Below are 13,927 nucleotides of genomic sequence, written 5' to 3'. Positions count from 1 at the left end.
TAACATTGATTGCTTTCATGTGTTAAGTTGTGGTGGTGCTATCTAGTTTTGTCTTCAGCTAAAAAACTGGTGTGAGGCATAATTCAACTTGTGCTTACATTATGACTCGTGCAAAGCTGTTTCTTATCCCTTTACAGTGTTAGCATAAATCAGACTTCTGATATAAATGCTTCTTTTTAAGAAAAGAAGTGTTAGGAACCGACCCTTCAGCCCAGCTCTTCCATACTGACCAGGTTTCCTAAGCTGAACTAGCCCCGTTTGCCTGTGTTTGGTCCATATCCCTTTGTTCATGTTCCTGTCCAAATGTATTTTAAATGTCGTAATTACACCTACCTTTATCACTTCCTCTGGCATTTGTGGACCGCCTCTGTGTGAAAACGTTGTCCCTTAGATCTCTCACCATAATCAATGCTGTCTAATTTTGGACTGCCCTTCTCCGGAGAAAAGTTCTAGGCTATTCACCTCATCTATGCTCCTCATGATTTTAAAAATCTTTGTAAGGTTGATTTTATCAACGGGCTCAATTTGCACAATAAATGTAAGACTGAAGCATTTGCTGGAAGATTGCAAATGTGGCTTTGATCATAAAAGTAGTCACAATTTTAGATTATGGTTATGTCAATTGAGGTGATTATGAAACAATGTAATCTAATTTAAGTACTGGCCAATAAAGTACTTAGGAAAAGTTAAGAGTGGTGAGGGATGGTATCTGGAGTGTACTGCATTGGATGGTGGAGGCAGATTAATTATTGCTTTCAATGGGAAGTTGGATAAACCTCTAAAGACAAAATGAAGATTATGGAGAAAAGGTGGAGGTGGTATTGGATCTAGCTGAATAGCTTTCGTAGAAAGTCAATGTGCTTCCATCTAGTATTCAAAAGGGCTGTGGAGCTAGTGAAAGTAAAAAAGATTAGAGGTTTTTAAATTTTCTTTTACAAAATACATGAAGGAATTTCAATATGGGTGAGAATTTTACATTTTTGGGGTGTTGAAAGCATGGGAGTCAATACAAGTCAGCAAATAAATAAATAATTGGAGAGCGGGACTTGGAGCAGAATTGGACATTGTTATGATCCCAAACCAGATCACCAACAGTACTTTGTTAGAACAGTAATATAATCTAAAAATCATCCATAACTTACTTTAACACATAATTAGTATATTGTTAAGCATGAGTAATATACAGTGATCAAATATCCTACAATGCGTGTCGCGTAGCAAATGCAAGCAGGATAGATCCCACAGTTTTCTCACTAACTCCCCTAAAATTTAATGATACGTTAAGTTATCACATCTCAACAAACTTCACAAGATTGCAGTTTTTCACGTTTGCTGATCTGGACTCAACTCCCAATCAAGAGTTGTTCCACCATGGACTTCCTCATGGACTCTTCTGGATCTTGTACGCACCTCCTGGACTCAAAACAGCACTCTGTATTTATTCACAAATTTAACTTAGCTCTTCACCAACAGTTAATGTCACCAAGCTGACAGGTTTTCTCTGTTCTCTAATGTTGCTATATTGTGTCAAGTTGAATAGTGCTTGTGGCTTTTCAAACCCCGCTCTCACAGCTGCACTCATGTAATAATGCTAATAGGCTTCTTCTGAGCCCCTCGCAACTTTCCAACACAAAAAAACCTGTTACCTTCCCAATCTTTCAGTTCTCCAGCTTGATTTTTGAGTCCTGAGTTCAACTCTTGGCTGCTTATTAACTCCTAGGACTGCGACTTGGCGTTCGTTCTAAAAGCATAGATCTACCCAACTATTCTTGACTCCTTCCCTGGAGGCAGCTAAAAATCAGTAGTCTTAAAATGGAGTTTGCTAACTGTCTCTCTGTTCCTAACTAAACTCTATTGGCAAAACTGTTTTTTCAGTGATCTGAATTGTTCTGAGTGATCTTTTAAGTCCTTGCAATAAGTCCTACCCCTAACACCAGGCAGATTTGAATGACGCCATCTAACCACTCTGGAACTACGTGTGCTCTAAACTTTTAAATTTTAAAGAATTGTTTTCTCTGGATTTCTTCATGCTGCAGACATCGAACTATATTTTGAAGGTTGAGAGCTCTGAGGAGGGGTCACCGGACCCAAAACGTTAACTCTGATTTTTTTTTTCCTTCACAGATGCTGCTGAGCTTTTCCAGCAACTTCTGGTTTTGTCCCTGATATGCAGCATCTGCACTTCTTTCAGTTCTTATGAGGATTTGGTAGTTGATAGACTGAGGTGATAGCAATGTTACTGGTGAAATTGGCTGTGACGTGTTGTGGTACACCTCTGGAGCAGGTAGGACTTGAACCTTTCTGGCCCAGAGGCAAGGTCCACGACGACAGTGCCGCAAGTGCACTCATATTTATGCTGACAGGGATAGAGAACTCAAAATCTTTCTCTGTTGAGCCAACTTGTGGCCGGTATGTCCTACAACGTCATAGTTCTCAAGACGGTGCACAAGAGTCAAAATGTTGATTTTATTTGTAACCAAGAATGGATGAAATTCCTCATTGTGGGAAGGGTGGTTTGTGGGCGTAGTATTTGTACCTTATTCAGAACTTTAAATTTATGTTTCTATATTTGTGATTGACAATACCTTTGCACAATGTTATTGATGACACAATATACCAAAATGTATATTTGCAAGTGTTACTTCTGATTCTTGAGAAAGTGAGAACAACATTGAATGCACATTTAGCTTTGAAACACAATTTTAAAATTTCATGCATGCAAACATTTGAATATTACAATATGTTGGAACTGCTCATTAGAGAAATGGTTAGGTTGACTGTAGAGACCCCATTTGTTCACTAAACTAGTCAAGCTTTGGTATTATGACTTTATTATTTTATTTATTCCTGTACACTACAGGAAAAATCTCACTTAATTAGTATTTTTAATAATGTAACATTTTAATTCAGCCTTAAAATTAAATCCAAGTTCTGGAGAACAGTCAGACTGAACTCAACCTTACCTCTGTTACTTTGTCTATAAATGTTTCCAGACCATCTGAGTTCCCATATTCTGCGTTGGTTGCAATCATGTCACGTTGCTTTGGTATCTTGATTGAGTTGATTGCCTCCTCTAGCATTTGAGTATGGTATTTCGGCTGATAAGTGCATATCTGAGAGATCTGCATTCCCAAAGTTGTTGTCTTTTGGATTAAGTATTAAACTAATATGGTAATTCAGCTGATGTAAAAGGAGAATTTTATGAAGGAGAGCTCTTCTACATAATAAACCTAAATAAGTTATTTGGCTAAAGCTTGTTTTCCTGTGTTTGGAATCTTGCTGTGCATGTAGAAAGAAGTTGTGCGTTAAGTGAAAGTAATTGGTCATTTTTCTGTATTTTGGGACTTTCCCCGGAAAGGTCAGCCTCTGCATAAGTATGAGTTCCTTTCTAACCCTCAATGCTGTGCATGGTTTCCAAAGCTAGCAAGCAAACTGGTAGTGTTTTAGTTCTTTGTAGTGATTGTCTTTTATTTTGCCTCCACCAGATTCTTTGTTTTAAATAATGAAGCTGGACTACTAGAATATTTTGTGAATGAGCAATCCAGAAATCAGAAGCCAAGAGGCACTTTGCAGCTAGCAGGGGCAGTCATCTCACCAAGTGATGAAGACTCTCACACCTTCACAGTCAATGCTGCTATCGGAGAGCAGTACAAACTAAGAGGTATAATACTGAGGACGCTGTTTTAATTTGATATCTATTGCGTGGTGCTGTTGACACTAAACTTATTTGGATGACATTTGGATGATTTTTTTTCTATCTGAAGCAGAACTGTGAACATCCTTGATTGGTTTATGCCTCCACTCTGCTCACGACCCCAACACTGTTTGCTCTGCGGTGTGATAGAAATTTTGGGTGCTAAACACTAAAGTTCACCAAGTGGAAATGGCCCTTGAACTGAAAGCAGCTTGCCTGCTCGGTAGCAACCAAATTAAAGGTTTCCAAAAAGCAACACATTTTGAAATGCAAATGGGTTATTTGTTAAGATAATACAATGTGAGGCTGGATGAACACAGCAGGCCAAGCAGCATCTCAGGAGCACAAAAGCTGACGTTTCGGGCCCAGACCCTTCATCAGAGAGGGTGATGGGGAGAGGGAACTGGAATAAATAGGGAGAGAGGGGGAGGTGGACCGAAGATGGAGAGTAAAGGAGATAGGTGGAGAGAGTGTAGGTGGGGAGGTAGGGAGGGGATAGGTCAGTCCAGGGAAGACGGACAGGTCAAGGAGGTGGGATGAGGTTAGTAGGTAGCGGGGGGTGCGGCTTGGGGTGGGAGGAAGGGATGGGTGAGAGGAAGAACCGGTTAGGGAGGCAGAGACAGGTTGGACTGGTTTTGGGATGCAGTGGGTGGAGGGGAAGAGCTGGGCTAGTTGTGTGTTGCAGTGGAGGGAGGGGACGAACTGGGCTGGTTTAGGGATGCAGTAGGGGAAGGGGAGATTTTGAAACTGGTGAAGTCCACATTGATACCATATGGCTGCGGGGTTCCCAGGCGGAATATGAGTTGCTGTTCCTGCAACCTTCGGGTGGCATCATTGTGGCAGTGCAGGAGGCCCATGATGGACATGTCATCTAGAGAATGGGAGGGGGAGTGGAAATGGTTTGCGACTGGGAGGTGCAGTTGTTTGTTGCGAACTGAGCGGAGGTGTTCTGCAAAGCGGTCTCCAAGCCTCCGCTTGGTTTCCCCAATGTAGAGGAAGCCGCACCGGGTACAGTGGATGCAGTATACCACATTGGCAGATGTGCAGGTGAACCTCTGCTTAATGTGGAATGTCATCTTGGGGCCTGGGATGGGGGTGAGGGAGGAGGTGTGGGGACAAGTGTAGCATTTCCTGCGGTTGCAGGAGAAGGTGCCGGGTGTGGTGGGGTTGGAGGGCAGTGTGGAGCGAACAAGGGAGTCACGGAGAGAGTGGTCTCTCCGGAAAGCTGACAGGGGAGGGGATGGAAAAATGTCTTGGGTGGTGGGGTCGGATTGTAAATGGCGGAAGTGTCGGAGGATAATGCGTTGTATCCGGAGGTTGGTAGGGTGGTGTGTGAGAACGAGGGGAATCCTCTTTGGGCGGTTGTGGCGGGGGCGGGGTGTGAGGGATGTGTCGCGGGAAATGCGGGAGACGCGGTCAAGGGCGTTCTCGATCACTGTGGGGGGAAAGTTGCGGTCCTTAAAGAACTTGGACATCTGGGATGTGCGGGAGTGGAATGTCTTATCGTGGGAGCAGATGCGGCGGAGGCGGAGGAATTGGGAATAGGGGATGGAATTTTTGCAGGAGGGTGGGTGGGAGGAGGTGTATTCCAGGTAGCTGTGGGAGTCGGTGGGCTTGAAATGGACATCAGTTACAAGCTGGTTGCCTGAGATGGAGACTGAGAGGTCCAGGAAGGTGAGGGATGTGCTGGAGATGGCCCAGGTGAACTGAAGGTTGGGGGGGAAGGTGTTGGTCAAGTGGATGAACTGTTCGAGCTCCTCTGGGGAGCAAGAGGTGGCGCCGATACAGTCATCAATGTACCGGAGGAAGAGGTGGGGTTTGGGGCCTGTGTAGGTGCGGAAGAGGGACTGTTCCACGTAACCTACAAAGAGGCAGGCATAGCTGGGGCCCATGCGGGTGCCCATGGCCACCCCCTTAGTCTGTAGGAAGTGGGAGGAGTCAAAAGAGAAGTTGTTGAGTGTGAGGACGAGTTCAGCTAGGCGGATGAGAGTGTCGGTGGAGGGGGACTGGTCGGGCCTGCGGGACAGGAAGAAGCGGAGGGCCTTGAGGCCATCTCCATGCGGAATGCAGGTGTACAGGGACTGGACGTCCATGGTGAATATGAGGTGTCGGGGGCCAGGGAATTGGAAGTCCTGGAGGAGGTGGAGGGCGTGGGTGGTGTCACGGACGTAGGTGGGGAGTTCCTGGACCAAAGGGGAGAAAATGGAGTCCAGATAGGTGGAGATGAGTTCGGTGGGGCAGGAGCAGGCTGAGACGATGGGTCGACCAGGGCAGGCAGGTTTGTGGATTTTGGGAAGAAGATAGAAACGGGCCGTGCGGGGTTGGGGAACAATGAGGTTGGAGGCTGTGGGTGGGAGGTCCCCTGTGGTGATGAGGTCGTGAATGGTGTTGGAGATGATGGTTTGGTGCTCGGGTGTGGGGTCATGATCGAGGAGGCGGTAGGAGGTGGTGTCGGAGAGTTGGCGTCTGGCCTCGGCGATGTAGAGGTCAGTGCGCCATACTACCACTGCGCCACCCTTGTCTGCGGGTTTGATGGTGTGGTTGGGGTTGGAGCGGAGGGCTGCCCGTTCTGCGGGGGAGAGGTTGGAGTGGGTGAGAGGGGTGGAGAGGTTGAGGCGGTTATTTGTTAAGTCAAGTTAAATATCAGCAGTCCAGTTTTATCTTTTATTCCTAAAGGGGGAGACCTTTTATTAATAGGAGCATAGAACACAAGCTAGGGTGTTATTACTGAAGTTGCATAAAGTATTAATTAGAACTCCACTAGTATTGTATCCAGTTTTTGGCTTCATTGTTCAAGCAGGATGTGAACACGTTGGAAAAAGCATGAGAGAGATTTACAAGAGCACTTTCAGGGATGAGAAACTTCAGTTGTAAAGATAGATTGTAGAAGTTGGGACTATTTTCTTTGGAGAAGTTCACAAAATCGTGAGGACCTTGCATAGTGTACGGAGAGAAAATATTCATAAAAGGATTGAGAAGGCACAGGCTTAAAATAATTTGCGAAAGAAGCAAATGAATTGTGAGAAGAAAATTTTTCCGCACAGTGAGTAGTTAGGGTGTATAATGAATGCACTGCCTGCAAGTATGTGGAGGCAGGTTCAATTTAAGCATTATTTCTAATGAACTAGTCATTTAATGTTTAGAGTTAAAGGCAAATGACTCTGTCATAATGCTATTCAGAGAGACACAACAAAATTAAGTGCCTTCTGCACCATAACAGTACTGTAATTTGGTGGAGAGGGGAGGGGTAAACTTGTGTTGAATATAAACATGAACCACTGGCATGGGTGGCTGCCATTTGAAATTGTCAGTGGATTTCAGTGCAAAGAGTGTCTTAAGCTGTTGCAAATCTTTGCAATTTAGTTTAACACCTGCCTGATCCAACTGGTTATAGGATGGGATAAGCAAAATATGTATTCGAACATGAAAAATTATTGATTATTAATACAAGTATAGCATGTTGTCACTAAAGTTGAGGCAATTTATATAATGAATACAGGCAAAAATATTACCTTTTGAGACCTGAAAATTGGCATTATCTTGCATATCTAGTTGACATGTAAGCTGCAGCCCACTACGCTAGTGAGCATTCGTACTCTTTGGTCGACTGATTGATTTTGCTACATGTTGAAATGGTCACTTTATTAAAAGTAGGGACAGGAATTTATCATTCAGGTAGATGATGGCAGAACTATGCATGATTATTTATCTGGCTGTAGTCCATATTCTTTTGGGACTTGCCTCACCAAACTCTATTTATCTACGTCGTGAAATCGCAACTGACAAGTCTTTTTGAAGACAATACATTCTGTTCCAGAATTTCACTACCTTTGCATGCATTGAAGCTTCCTGATTTCACTGTTAAATGGTTTATCATAAATTTAAGATTCCATGTTCTGGTTTCGTTCTTTGTTCTGGAAGTAATAGTCTCTCTTCCAACAATATTGAATCCCTTTATCAACTTAAAATACCTTGAGTCACAACTGAACCTTCTAAACTGAAAGAATTGCAAGCCAAGTTTATGCAGTCCATCTTCATTATTTATCTTGCTTGCTATTTCAATTCTCCAAACATTCTGATCTCAGACTGTGACACTGTTCCAATTAAGCTCCACAGAAGCTTGTGGAACAATTCAGTTGATTGTTTGATCAGACATTTCACAACCAAGTGGTCTGAACATCAAATTCAGTATTTTGAGATGGTAACCACTATTCCCATACTTTCGTTCAGCTTTTCTCTTAATTATTCCTTTCTCCCATATTATCATTGACACGCCCGTAATTCTGTATTTCATTCTCCAAATCTGTAATGTTTTACAGCTTTGAAAGGTCAATTGCCTGAAATATTGTCTTTCTCCACTAATGATACCTAACCTGCTAAGTATTTGCAGCATTTTTTTGTTAAAGTTCCTGCGTCCCTTTCTTAGTTGCCATTTTAATTCAATTCCATGTGTTAATTATGTAATACGTGTTTTGACTCGCATGTGTTTCACATTTATATGATGTCACATTTATCTGGATTGCATATTTGCTGCCTTTGAGGTGTAACTTCTATTCAACTTATTTTGGTGTTCGCTTGGTTCAGGTGATAGCACGGATATAATTACAATTGGTTCAAGCTCCATTCCATGTATTTCATGCACCATTCAGGCTGAGGCTTTCATGTAATACCAAGCCAAACCCAGTTGTTATTTATCTGATGCATTGAGCATAAAAGGCACTGTTTGGAAAAGAGGGGAGAGTTCCTATAGTTCTTGGGCAATGTATCTCTTCAGCTGTCGCCAACGAAATAAAACTTGGTTATTTGCCTCATTTGCAGCATGAGACATTACTGTGCATATTTTCTGCCAAATTTGCCTTCATGTTACCAGTGACTGACCTTAAGAGGTTAGCTCATTTGGCTGGGTTGTGATTTAGGGTGATGTGAACAGCATGGGTTCAATTCTTGCACTACTTGAGATTACCTTGAAGGACTCTTCTTCTCAACCACTCCCCTCATCTGAGGTATGGTGACCCTCAGGTTAAACAACTACTAGTCGTTTCTGTTAAATGAGAGAGCAGTCCAATGGCCTGGTAGGACGATGGCAACTTTACCTTCTTCATTTCAGAAGTAATTAGTTGTGAAAAGTTTTAAAATAACCTGAGAATATGAGCTTTCTTGCAGCTTTCAGCCTTGTTTCTTAATTCCATTTTCTCATTTGGCTTCACAGGTACGTCACAGGTTTCCATTTAAATGGTCTTTTAGAATTGACATGATCCATGCATTAGTTTAGCAGGTATTTGAAAATTGTTTTGACAAGATGATTCAGTTTTACCTACTCTGCTTGAGTAAACCTAAATTTATTTTCTAGCCACTGATGCAAAGGAACGTCAACACTGGGTTAGCAGACTTCAGATATGTACTCAACACCATACAGAGGCTATTGGAAAGGTGAGATGCGTTTGTGTTGTACCCGAAGTTTTGTTGTTCTGCGTGTTCTATACTAATTAACATTATATGATAAACATGATATTTATCTTATACTGAAACAAGTTCAGCACATTTACAACAATACTAATTGCATTACGTTTAAAACCATTCTAGCATTATAGTTAACAAATAATATAACAACTCAGTAAATTTCAGTTGTTCAATAACTTTGCAAACACTATGACAGTAGAGCTTTAAGTTGTTTTTATTGCTCAAAGCCTAATTCCTTATGCCACAAATGCAAATAATATTCTAAATTTTAGTAATCTTTTCTCCCCAAGTAAATATTTTAAACTCGATATTAGCCCCTGTGCCAAACTCAAATGTTTTTCAATAGATAAATGTGCGTCTTATTTTAATCCCAATCTGTAGAATAATCCACCTTTGAAATCTCGAAGTTTTTCCCTGGCTTCTCAGGGAAACAGTTCTCCAGGTGTGCAGAGAAGAGCAAGTCAAAATGCGGCTGCTTTCTTTGGTGTAACTCATCACAAGGCACTGGGGCTTTCAAAGAGATCCCATACTCTGCAACCAGATCATTTGGTGGATGTTCGTGAGGTTAGTATTAGTACTTGCTGTGTAATGTTTGTATTTTATTTTGTCTAAAACGTTACAGGACATTTAAAACTGTTATCGTCCGTATTTTAAGGCTTTTTTCAGTATTAATTCGGCAGCCAAATGAGCACACCCTTTTAAATTCTCCCACCACTTGCCTTTGAATTTTCTATATATGTTGCCGCACTGGTGAATGATGTTTTGAAAATTTGGAGCGAGGCAGAAGCATGAGACTTATTGTGTAGTTGAAGGAATAAATGCTTTTTATATTTACAAAACAACAGCTAAAATTACTTTCAGTAAATGAGAGAATAATACTTTATGAAATGAATATTGAGTTTTGCTGGATGAATACTGTCCAAAATTTAAATAGAAAAAGCTGGAAATCCCCAGCATATTAGGAAGCATCTGTGGAGAGAAATGTTTCGGATGTATGAATCTATCAGAGTTGAGGAAAGATAGTAATGTATTAGGCTTTAAGCAAGTGAAAGGATGGAGGAAGGGAAAAGGGAAAAAAAAACGGCATAGTCTCTGGTAAGTTGAAGAGCAGAGAAATTAAATGACAGCAGGTTTCATTGGTACGTAGCCAAAGTCAATGGTATAAGTAAAGAAACAAAAGATGCTCCCTAATCACATGAGGTTGGCTTAAAAACAACTACCCAAAGGCAATGTGAAGTAATAAGGAAGAAAGAAGAAGGAGAAGAAACAGCTTGAAGAAAAATGATCAAAACTGAGGCAGACATTATTAGCTAAAGTAGTTAAATTTATTAAGTCCGGGAAGCTGTAGAGGACTAAGCTGCTGTTTCTAGCTTATGTTGAGCTATGTTTGGAGCAGTAGTAGATGAACTACAAATAGGAGAGCAAAGAGACCAGCCTGACCACCTGAGTATTTCCAGCACTTTCTGTTTTTATTTCACATATTCCAACATCTCCAACGTTGTGCTTTTGCATTGGAACTTTGTCCAAGACTCTAAAAAGAATTGAAACGTCCTAGACTGAAATATGCACAATTAATAAGACTTGAAGTTTCTGCCAGTGTAATAGCTTCATAAAGATAACTGGCAACTTGTATATTTATGCTACTTCTAACATAACAAAACTTCCCTAGTTACTTCATAGGAGAATTATAAAGCAGATTGTAAATTTGACACCAAAATGCATAAGGCAATACCATGGCAGGTAAACCGGAAAGCTTGGCCAAAGTGTAGATTTTAAGGAACATCTTAAAGAAGGAAAGTGTGATATCAAGGTTGGGAGGTTTGTATAAGAAATTTAATTTAAACAACTGACTGTACAAACACCAGTGGTGGAATAATTAAACTTGAAGATGCTGAAGACATCAGAATTATGTCAGTGCAAGTATCTCAGAACATAGAACAGTACAGCACAGGAACAGGACTTTGACCAACGATTTCTGTGCTAACTATGATGCCATTCTAAACTAATCCCATCTGCCTCCACATGGTCTGTATCACTTTATTCTTCACTTTTTTAAAAAAAAAACTTCATTCACGGGATGACGGCATCACTGGCTAGGCCAGCATTTATTGGCCAATCCAAATTGCCCAGGGGCAGCTAAGAGTCAATCATATTGCTGTGGATCTGGAGTTGCGTGTAGGCCAGACCAGGTAAAGATGGCAGTTTCCTTCCTTGAAGGACATTCGTGAACCAGGTGGGGTTTTCTGACAATTGACAATAGATTCACGGTCGTCACTAGACTGTTAATTCCAGATTTTTGTTTAATTGACTTCAAATTTCACCATCTGCCATGCACGATTTGAACCCAGGCCTCCCAAACATTAACTGGGTCTCTAGATTAACAGTCCAGCGATAGTACCACTAGGCCACTGCCTGTTCACGTAACTGTCTAAATGCCTCTTAAACATTGCTACTGTATCTGCTTCTGCCACCTCCACAGGCAATATGTTCCAGGCACCTACCATCCTCTACAGGGGTTTTAAAAAAAAACTTTCCTTGACTATCTCCTTTAATCTTTCCTCTCTCACTTTTTAACCTATATCCCCTAGATTTGATATGTCCACTGTGGGGGTGGTGGGGAAAAGACTCCAACTGTTTGCCTTATCAATGCTTCTGATAATTTTATGCACTTCTATAAGATTGTCTGTCAACTTCTGAAACTCTAGTGAAAACAATCCAAGTCTTTCCAGCCCCTCCTTTATAGCTAATACACTCCAATCCAGGCAACATCCTGGGAAACCACTTTTGCACCCTCCCTAAAGCTTCCACATTCTTCCTATAGTGTGTACACGGTAGTCCAAATGTGGCCTGTCTTAACTTGTATACAGCTGCAACATGACTTGCCAACCTCATACTCAGTGCCCCTCAGAAATGTGGAAGTGAAGAAAATTAGAAATGGGAAGGGAGAGACCCTTGAGGGACTTGAAATCAGGAATATGAATAACCAGGAGCAAGTACAAGTGAGTTTGTCTTCAAATTGGTAAACAGTAACCTTTATTAACTACTAACACTGCACCCATAGTGAGTAGGAGACAGCATTTCTAGATTCCTGACTCATTCCTAGTTCCAACAGTGTCTTGCTCATCGGCAGACATCACTGATCAATATAATGTAACCATTATCCTACAATAGCTGACTGGGACTCAGTGTGAATAAGCTTATTAGCAACAGAGCTCTGGAAGACATCAAAGTTATGAAGAGTAGAATGCAGGACACAAATATTTGTATATTTTGAAGGCTACAGTTTCCTCCTCACTAATTCCTTTATTAGATGATGGTGGCGCTTATTAACTTTACTTTAGCTACTTCTTTGCATAAATGATATTTGAGTTCTCACAGAAACTGAATTAGAGGAATTCATCAATATCCTGAATAATTATTAAACCTATTAAATGTAAAGGTGCAACACCCAATGCCATTAAATTCCAAGATGCTGAAAAGTTGGCATAAGACAACAGGCATACCTCAGCAACAAAAGATTTTTGCAAAATAATTAATGCTTGGACAAGCATATGGACGTACGTGGAATAGTGTAGGTTAGATGGGCTTCAGATTGGTATGACAGGTTGTCACAACATCGAAGGCCGAAGGGCCTGTAATGTTCTATGTTGTATGTTTTTTTACACTCAAGAAGCCATCTTCTAAGCACACCTTTTATAGTCACAGAGGTCACAGCTGATGTGTTTCAATACATGCGTACAAAGCAAGAACATTTTAACCAGGCATTTACTACACTTTTTGCTGCAGTTTGAGTTTATATGACAGTGTTCATTACAATAGCATGCATATATTTTCTGTCTATAATTTCTAAACAAGTGCGACCTGAAGCTAGTGATTCATTCATTTATATTCATTGTAAGTGTGATTCTGTGATTTCAGGTCATCTTCGTTCCTGATTAGTTAAGTATTTCTCATTGGACAGATTTGAAATATTTTCTTTTCTCTTCTTTTCAGCCTGTCTCTTCATTTGCCGCACTTGTGGCCCCCACGTGCGCGCGCTTTGGGACTCCCCATCACTTTCCCATCAACGTCTTTGTGATCTCCTCAACTCTTCTCATCATCCCCTTAGTCCTCTCATCCATCACACGCCCTCACTCACTTGAGACCTAGTCGTTTTTTCCAGCCTTCTTCAATCTTCCCACCACCAAACCTGAAAATTGTCCCTTGCTAGGTAGATTGTAAAATGTAATATCAGTTAAACTTATGGCTTTCATTTACTTGGAGATCTTTGATGCATTTGTTTATAACTAAATTATTTATAGACATTACAAAGCTATCTCTGTATGGAACCTTCATCTAAGATATTACAATGCAGAGTGCCTGTGGCCTCTAGACTTAAAGGCCCACACTCTTAAAATGATAAGGGCAGATTTTAGGGGTCTAAAAGTTGAATGGAACAGAATGAGAAATGAGTATGGGCTATCCAAAGCTAGAGAGCCTTGGAAGACCAAGGATATTGATGAAAAAATCAGGAAGGAAAAGGAGGCATATGATGCGGAATAATAATAGCAATAGTAATCAAGAAGAGTATCTGAAATGCAGGAGAGAGGCTTAGTTAAGACAAAACATGACACAAAGATGGCTGGCTGTGCTAAAATGAATAGTAAAATTTTCTTCAAACATATCTATAGTAAGAAATTGGCTAAGAAACAAGTGGGTCCCATAAGGAACAAACAGGGTAAACTGCTCACTGAAGCAAAAGGTACAGCCAATGAGCTAAATGAATACTTCTAA

At 41.1% G+C, this 13,927-nt stretch overlaps 1 protein-coding gene across 5 annotated transcripts in view; it reads left to right on the top strand.

Annotated features, from left to right (window-relative positions):
- Window positions 1-13,927, top strand: part of osbpl11 (oxysterol binding protein-like 11) — a 95,495-nt gene that overhangs the window by 30,607 nt on the left and 50,961 nt on the right. For 4 of the 5 annotated variants that reach the window (XM_048534827.2, XM_048534828.2, XM_048534829.2 and 1 more), the window contains exons 3-5: window positions 3,486-3,661; window positions 9,045-9,124; window positions 9,536-9,718. In XM_048534827.2, the coding sequence (XP_048390784.1) occupies window positions 3,486-3,661; window positions 9,045-9,124; window positions 9,536-9,718 (439 nt within the window). The remainder of the gene's footprint in view (window positions 1-3,485; window positions 3,662-9,044; window positions 9,125-9,535; window positions 9,719-13,927) is intronic. The other variant, XM_059647379.1, reaches the window with a different exon arrangement.

The sequence above is a fragment of the Stegostoma tigrinum genome, chromosome 7 (genome assembly GCF_030684315.1).
Source record: "Stegostoma tigrinum isolate sSteTig4 chromosome 7, sSteTig4.hap1, whole genome shotgun sequence".
Classification (NCBI taxonomy): domain Eukaryota; kingdom Metazoa; phylum Chordata; class Chondrichthyes; order Orectolobiformes; family Stegostomatidae; genus Stegostoma; species Stegostoma tigrinum.
The sequence above is the reverse complement of the archived record's forward strand: the minus strand, read 5'-3'. Positions and strand labels throughout refer to the sequence as shown.